Here is an 8,685-nt window from a genome sequence, read left to right on the forward strand (position 1 = left end):
GAAAACGGCCCCGTCAAACCAGGTATTGTCAACGAGCGGCAAATACTCAGGAGCCGACCGGCTTGCAGCTCCAATGCCACACCCCTCAGGTCACCACCCAGAGGGGATCTGGCTCGGGGCTCCAGTAGCTGGGACATGGAGACAGGACCACCAGACACCCACCACAGTGCCCGTTTATCCAGGCCAGCCACAACCAATCCATGGGCAGCCCCCCAGCACGGCCCACCCGCTCATAGTTGCAACCAAACAATTGTCAAGACACAGAGCAACCCCCAGAGCCACCCAGCAGGCCAGTCTCCCCCAATCTGAGGGAACGCTCCCAATCCTAGGGCAGAGGGCAGCCCGAGCAGTAGAGGTGATAACCCGGGCACCCCCAAAACTCTACGCAAACATGCAGCCAACTTTATTTTTTTCCATTCAGCTCTTTATTGTCTGCCTCGAAACAAATCACATCGTTGTCAAACCAAGATGGCGTTGTCATATTTGACCTGTTGTATAATTTACTATTAAATTCCAATACCCACAGAAAGAAACACGTGTTTAAAATTCAATTAAAAGCAAACTGTCTAGTCAGTTAAAAAGTTGTCAATAGTAAGCTGACAATTATTATTATTTTTTTTTTAATCGCAACATTGCCAGTGACAGAAAGTGACGTAATTGAATCCTGACACCTGATTGGATAAGAGGATACCCATGCTGACCTCACCTTCGTTCAAACTATTAAAAGCACTTTGAACACGATTTCATTTTTCAGGCTCTCCAATAGCTTGGGCAGACACCACCGCTATTCTTCCTGGAGTCCACTTTCACTCTTATCTTTGCTGTGCAATACACTATGACAGATACACCTCACAAAAATCCTAATCATTAACAACTTAAATGACCTAGCTCTCAATTGCAAGTGCCAAGAAAACAGAATTCATGGTCAGATCGTCGAATGTAAATTCATATACATTAACTTCAATTTTTGTGGAGCTGAGCTCTGTTTAACATCAAATGTTTTCCAGTAGGCATCCACAACCAACATCAGTCACTCTCGCTTTTGGTGCCCCGCCCCCCTTTCAATATGAAGAATTGGCAGCTCAGGTTAGTGAATTCCCTCACACAGGTTCAGCACAGTCCCCTACTCCTCATTTTATCCAAAACTCCGCACGGAACGGGAGGTAACAGGAGGTGAAAGGGGGGCATTGTGCAGTGCGCCACGGGATCCGGCCTGAGCTTCATAGTGAGAGGGGGTAGGGTGGGGGGGGGAGTTCCTCACTCAACTGTGTCCTGCACGTCATTGTCATACATCTTTCTAATCGCTCCTTGCTATTTAAATAGAGCGCAAATGCGTGACTGCGTGAGCGCGCGCGCATGTTACTGCTGGCGGGCTCGTGCCCGCTTCACAAATTGGCTCCATTGTGCATTTGGAAGTCTTTATTTCACTTTTGGCATTTTGACTCGCGGAGTGGGGGGGGGGTCTGCGCATTATGTGGAGCACCTGTTGTATTGTCGTTGCCTGCATTTCTGCGCCTACTTAATTCTCTGTCCGCACATTTGCGACGTTTGGTGAACGTAAGTCGAGGGACAAGAGAAGGAACGGAGAGGAGAGAAAAGGGGAGGATGCGAGTTCCACGCCATTGAAATGCAAATACGGCAGAACAAGGAGTGGTTGTGTGTGCGTACGCGCGTGTGTTCGTGTGTGCGTGTGCGTGTTCGCTACATGTGCATGCAGCCGGGCAAGTCGTGGGAGAGGAGGGGCGCAAATTGGACAAGTTTTTTTTTTTTTTTGTCAGGGGGGGAGAGGAGACTTTGGATAAGCCATACATACACTGCAGCCTCTTATGACGACCTGCAAGAGCTTCTCTCCTCTCCTTTTCTTTCCAGCGGATTCTTTCAAGGGAAACTTGCGGGAACTTTAGGAATCTCTTGTCGTGGATGCATTTGAGGAGTGTCGCCAAGCCATTGGCAACAGCGACCACCCTCCTCCTCCTGCACCTCCTCCTGGCTCATCGTGAATCATGTCACGCCGGAAACAGAAGAGACCCCAACATCTCGTCAACGCCGATCCGGGGGGCCCGAGGGTCGTCGCTCACGGTAAGGAATCAAACGTGGGATCATCCGTGCGTCTCTCGAAATGTGTTCCTTGATAGGCGACGTTTGCGGATTTGGGGTCCTGGTTATTGGAGGCCCCAAAGCAACAGGCAGCTGGAGCTTTTTGACGGTGTATTTTTTTTTTTGGGGGGGGGGGTGTCTTTGCACCCTTCTTTCTATTGTGCTGATCTTTCAATAGCACCCCCTTTGCTCCCTTTCTCCTGCTTCTCTACTTCAGGGGAGTTCGAACTTTCTATGTCCAGATTCCAGGGACACATTTTTAAAAGTAGTCCTCATAAGCTTTCAAAACTACAAAGTATACTGGGAAAAAGGGAAGTAAAAATGTTACAACAAAAAATGTATATACTTTAGAGTACAAAGTAGCAAAGTTATGAAAATAAAGTTGTTTGGCCTCCCCCTTGAGAAACAAGTCATAATCCTGACAAGAACAAAGACCTATTTTGTCGAGAAATAAATTCGTACTCCTGAAGAATAAAGTCTTTCCCCCAAGATAAACTTCATATTATATTAAAGATAAAGTTTAGTGAAAGAACACAGTCATATTTTAATAAATGAATTTAAAAAATACAAATTTAATCTCGTAAATTACGCCTTCGGTACGCGCACCTTCGTTATAAAAGTGACTTTATTCCTGTAATGTACCTTTTGTTCTTATAAAAACTAAAAAAAAAAGGTTTGTTAGTTTGGGGATGTGAGATTAACAGCATGTAATGATACATCACAATCATATAAGAGCTCTTCGTAGCTACGCTAGCGTTGATTGGCTGCTTAATTTCTTTTTCAAACGAGACATGATTCATTCAATTCATTGCAAAATAATTTGCGGACTCCCAAGCTACAGCGCAGTCCAAGTCCTCGACTCCGAGAAGCATCGCTCTAGTGAGCACTAACTCAAAAGTTTACGCACCTACATTGGACTTTTGAATTTAAAAGACAGATTTTTTTTTTTTAATTTATAAATGACTTCACCTCCACAGGAGGGAATAGTTAAGTTACTCTCGCCATTGTTCCGCCCCCCCCCCCCCTCGCCCAACACCCCCTTCCACACACACACACCCACACGCATACACGCACTTTGCTTTTTTCTCACTCTGCGCTCAAGATTCTGAAAGAATTTGACCCCTGAGCGGCAGAGGTTAGATGAGTTGACCAATCAGAATGTGCGGACAGTGCCAGGACCCTCAGCTTGGCCTGACCCTTGACCTCTTCTGTGACGTAAGGGGGGAAGGGTGAATGGGGAGATGAAAGACAGCGACAGAGCGGGGGTGGGGGCGTAGGGGCGTTTAAGAGGGGTTAGGGGTTGTCTTGGTGATGCCCATTGTCCTGGGAAATATGTTGCCTTGACAACAAGGTGCACTGGGAGCTTTTTTTTGTGTGTTTGAGGACTTTGAGACAACGCACACGCGCGCACACACACGCACGTGCGTACAAACACACGACTACTACTACTTACTTCTACTTGATTGTTCAGCAGTGTTTCTTCAGAAGATGATGTTGATTACTAACCCTTTAGGTGACTTAAAACCTGAAGACAAAAAGACACGTTCAAACTAAAAATAATAAAAGTGCAAACGAAAAAGCACGATGGGTAAAAAGCAAAATGCGATGGCACTGATTTTGACCAAAAGACAAAAGCGCCCAAGAAAATTTTGCTTTTCTGGGCTTTCATTTTTTTTTCCTTTTCAGATGATCTCCTGTGCATAAAGTCACCATCCACCTCTCTCGGGTCCGAAGTCACCTCATCGGGGTCCTCTTCCTCCTCCTCCCCAAGCTCACTCCAAGACTGCCAGCCCCCTTTGGCCCCTCGCCCGTCCCCCGGCGGGCTCCACGCACCCTCCTTGCCCAACGAGAGCTCGCCCCCTCCCCACTGGCCCAACCACATCGCGACCTTCGCTACCTCCCTGCCGAATACTCACTCTTCCCTCTCTCCGGACTTTCCTCACCCATCGTTGTCTTCACAGAGGCACTCGCCTCCGCCTTTGGGTCAGACCTCAAGCAGCCAAGCCATGTCACATTCCACCATGGCCTCCCCGACGATGGGCGTTTATGCCACAACCACTACCTCCTCCTCGTCCTCCCAGTGCCTTCCCACCCAATGCGGCGGCGACAGCCCACCTCAGCACCAGGCTTCCAACTTGCCCGGCCCGCAAGTTCTTCAGGTGCCGCCCACCCTGGCGGTACTGCTAGAGGAGCTTCGAGTTTTACAACAGAGGCAAATACACCAGATGCAGATCACCGAGGAAATTTGCAGGCACGTTTTGAAGCTAGGAGGCGTCGTCCTGGGGCAGGATGCAAACCCGCGAGTCAGCGGGGCAGAGAGCCACCAGAAAGCCACGACGTCATCGCCAGCGCACCCCTCAACTGCCACGCCGGTCACCACAACTGCGGCGTCGCTGTTTTCTGGCCTTCCGTCATCCCTCTTTTCCCAGCCACCTCACTCCAAGCAAGGCACTCCGCAGATCAATGGCAGCAGAACATCGTCTTCCATATCGTCTGCCGTGTCCAGCTCATCCATGGCCTCCCTTCATCCACTCTCCTTGTCTTTGGGGCTGCCGCCACGCTCCTCGTCCAGTACCGCTTTATTCGCTCATGGCAATGGTGTGAGCTTCCCCGCCGGCAGCCATTCCCAAGAGCTCCCGTATGCGTCCTCTCTGGGCTCCACCTCAACGTCGGGACGACCACAGCACATGTGCCGTTTTTGCGGCAAGGTCTTGAGCAGTGACTCCTCCCTGCAGATTCATCTGAGATCGCACACGGGCGAGAGACCGTACCAGTGTCCTGTGTGCCTGAGCCGATTCACCACAAGAGGCAACCTCAAAGCTCATTTTCTGCGCCACCGAGAGCAGAACCCGGAGCTTTCCCTTTCGCTGCTGCCCCCTGCTCTCTCGGATCAAACGCCAAGCGCGTCAGTCTCCAGCGTTGTCCAGAGACGGAGGAAGCGCCGAGCCGACGACGATGAGTCATTTCACGGAGTGAAAGGAAGCGTTCCCTCCAGCTTGACGGAGAACATGACTTTGGGATTCCTGTCCAGCACATCCCCACGACCTTCTCCTTCCTCTCTACCTCTACCTCCCTCCGTCGACATGGCGCTACTGTCAACAGCGCATTCCCTGCTACAGCTGAACCGGGCCTCAGCAGTTGCTGGCGCACCGGGCTCTGTGCCGCCTGCTTCCACATCATCCTTGTCCTCTTCCTCACTGGCGAGTCAGTTTAAAGGAGTGAAGCAGCAGCGCTTTGATGAAAACACTCCTCCTCATTCAGCCCTCCACACATCTGTATCCTACTCCCAAGTGGCTCACCTCCCCAAGATTCTCTTCCCAGGTGGTGCCTCCCCACACCACATGGCCCTCCTGCGGCCCACGGGCCACCCGTCCGCCTCCCACCTCACTTCAGCACATCAGCTCCCCTTCCCTTTCCCGCCATTCCCAAAAGGATCCACCTCTTCTCCCACCTCCTCTCCCGCCACTTTGGCTCAGACCTCAGACACCTCCAAGCTGCAGCGTCTGGTACAGAAGCTTGAGAAGCAGCCGCAAGAAGGAGCCTCGTCTTCCTCCGCCACCTCACTCACCCTGGCTGAGGCCAACACGAACGGTCACGACCTGACTACCGCCACCAGTGTCTATCACAGGGAAATGTTATCCACCCTCGGCATCAGTCCCAATCCCAGTCAGGGCGTCACAGGCGCCAACTTGACCGCCACCGTCTCCACCACTTCACCTCTGCCGGCCGCCCAAGTGGCCAATCAGTGTGGAGTGTGCCTTCGGGTCCTCAGCTGTGCTCGAGCCCTGCGCTTGCACCAGGCCACTCACCTGGGAGAACGCCCCTTCCCTTGTAAGCTCTGCGGTCGCTCCTTCTCCACCAAGGGCAGCCTGCGGGCCCACCTGGCCACTCATCGAGCCAGACCGGCCAACTCCCGGGCGCTTAACTCCTGCCCGCTGTGCCCACGGAAGTTCACCAATGCCTTAGTTCTTCAGCATCACATCCGCCTACACCTCGGAGGGCAGATACCGCCCAATGAAGATCCAATGCAAGCAGACGATGGCACAGAAATGGAGAACACGGCCTTTGTTGATGATGCGGAAAACGACTTGGATAGCTCACCGTCGCAAGTTCAACAGCTTCTTCCGCTGGCTCTTACAACTACAACCTCCAAAAACGCCCCTGCGAAGACAGTCACAGCTTGTGATGTCAAGTTGGAGGAATCTGAAGGCTCCGCACCCAGCGCTAGCCCACCTCTGACCCATATTCCCCACTTGGCAGGACCTGAGGACCCTTTGGATCTGAGCGACAACAACCTTGATGACGGTAGCCCCTTGAATATCCCCCAAGAGGAGCCGCACCCTGACGTGGGAAGCCCTGGCAAAGCCCCCTCAATTAGCTCTGGTTCTGCCGCAGTGAACGGCGGCGATGCCCCCGTCTCTTTATGCTTGTCAAAGCTCGACGAGACCAGCAAGATTGGCATCAATGAAAGCTACAAATGCACAACTACCGCAAATCCTATTATAGCGCACAGCCCTCCAGCGAGCCCAGCGACTTGCAACTCGGCAGCCGATATTAGCGTCCCGCCGGAAGTGTCCCAGAGCGACAGCGAGAGAGACAACACCACATTCACGGTGCCACCACCTCCTACTCTAGCGGAACCGGAAAAAGAGACTTCAGACAGCCCGGAGCCACCCGTCACTGCGTCGGGCGCGCGCTCCCAACATCCCCGCACGGACAAACCCTACAGCTGTTCCCAGTGCGGAAAACTGTACGCCAGCCGCAGTGGCCTAAAGGTACAACTTTTTCATTGAGAAATTTATTAGCACGTTGCAGTTTAATGCAGGACTGCTTCTCATTCGCAGGGTCACATGAAAACTCACCCTGTTGCTTTGGCCACTTCCTCCAAGGGTCAAAGTAACAAGAGTGACGCTGAGGATCCAAGCTCCAAGGAAGAAAAGGAAGGTGATGCAGATCCAGAAGCGAAGCTTCATTGTGATGAGGCTGCTTGCTGAACTTATGGATAAGATACTTTAGTACGTATTATTGACAGGCCAATGTCTTTTTTTTCTAGTCCCGTCATCTCATACAGGTGATAGTTGTAGTTTGTGTTATAGTCACTCGCTTTAGACTGGTTTTGTTGTTTTTCAAAGAGCACATTGAGGCCTTATCGTCGACAAAGTGGACAGCACGAGCAACATATTTGACTCGAGTGCACACCATAAGCAGCCGTATAACCTTTGTACGGTCACGCTTGAAATTACAACCGACCTTCTACACCTTACTTTCACATTCTTCTTTGCTTTGTTCTTTTCACTGTGTATTTGTGACGCTGCTACTGAACGCGTGTGCCGCTCCAGCATCTCCAGTCGAGAATGTGTCACTATGAATGGATAATGCTACTTTGTGATGATTGTTGACCGCGTAACTCCCAAGCCGACTCCCTCAAACCATGCCCCCTTTTTGACAGTCCAGCCAAATGATTGAAAACTTTGCAACCTTACAAGGTAATAAAACAATGGCCACGTGAAAAGCGGATGCACTGTGTTTCCTCTCCGTCATTGAACACTGCGTTAGCTAGAATAGCCTCGCCCCTGTGGCTAGTTATTCAACCAATTTTTGAGCATAAAGATTTCACTCAGAAGTTAATCAGATTAGTCTGTTGTTGCCGATGTACTTCTAACAACCACCAGAGGGCATCATCATGCATAATTTGTGGACTGCTATGATATGCTGTGATTTAAAAAGCAGTCTCTTATTCTGGGTTTTTTTTTTTTTTAGTTTTTTTGAGCAAGCTCAATGTGAATGGATTGGGAAGGGGCGGTGAGGGAGGGAGGCGGGGGGGGCGTTCCTTTGTCTGCACCTAATTCAGCTTTTTCTTGCCCACAGTCTTTTTTAATATGTTCCCCTGTGTGTGTATGTGTGAGTGCGTGTGAGAAGGATAATCAAAGCCTGTGAGGGCGTGATTGTGTGTGCAGCTGGAGAGGCCATCACCTAACCCCCCCTGCAACTCCCCCTCTCTGTGTCATACTTTTTCATGCACACTCTTTCATTTTCGCTTTCATTTCACTCCTTAACCCCCCTTCCATCCCACCCGTGTAATGAGCTGACACACAGGAAGCTCTAATCCCCACACAATACCACCCCCCCTCCCCTTCAAGCCACCCCAGACCCCTCCAGAGTGACTGGGAGCAGGATGGGGGGGAGGCAGGGACGGACCTGGCCCAGCTGTCCCCAAAAAGCAGTCTTTCATCCTCACCGTTTTCAGCCTACATGGCAACCGGTCGCCAAGGGAAAGAACGTCCAGGACAGCGAGTGGAACAAAAGCGCTGAGATCGCCATCAAATGTTTCGCAATCACGCGTTCATCGGTCACTTCAATAAACAATTGATCAATGCAACACAATCGGTCATCGTCAATGAATACACACAAACACGCAACTTCAACCTGCATCCAAAGCAGACGTGTTGAGTGAAGGAATTTGCAAAATAACAAGACAATTGGAAATAAAACCCCAAAACAATCCTTGACAGCTGTGATGCGCATGGGAAATGATCAAATTTTACTTTATTGGTCTGTCCATCTATCTTTGCCAGCGACTTTGAGTGA

At 50.7% G+C, this 8,685-nt stretch overlaps 1 protein-coding gene across 1 annotated transcript; it reads left to right on the top strand.

Annotated features, from left to right (window-relative positions):
- Positions 1-1,464: 1,464 nt before the first annotated feature.
- On the top strand, positions 1,465-7,891 carry LOC148338680 (uncharacterized). The gene is made up of 3 exons (XM_088295165.1): positions 1,465-2,079; positions 3,784-6,872; positions 6,942-7,891. The coding sequence occupies exons 1-3, from the start codon at positions 2,004-2,006 to the stop codon at positions 7,089-7,091; spliced, it is 3,315 nt and encodes a 1,104-aa protein (XP_088151291.1). The 5' UTR covers positions 1,465-2,003; the 3' UTR covers positions 7,092-7,891.
- The last annotated feature ends 794 nt before the right edge of the window (positions 7,892-8,685 follow it).

The sequence above is a fragment of the Idiotropiscis lumnitzeri genome, chromosome 4, assembly GCF_059441095.1.
Source record: "Idiotropiscis lumnitzeri isolate Australia: NSW breed Sydney's pygmy pipehorse chromosome 4, RoL_Ilum_1.0, whole genome shotgun sequence".
In the NCBI taxonomy this organism is placed as follows: Eukaryota; Metazoa; Chordata; class Actinopteri; order Syngnathiformes; family Syngnathidae; genus Idiotropiscis; species Idiotropiscis lumnitzeri.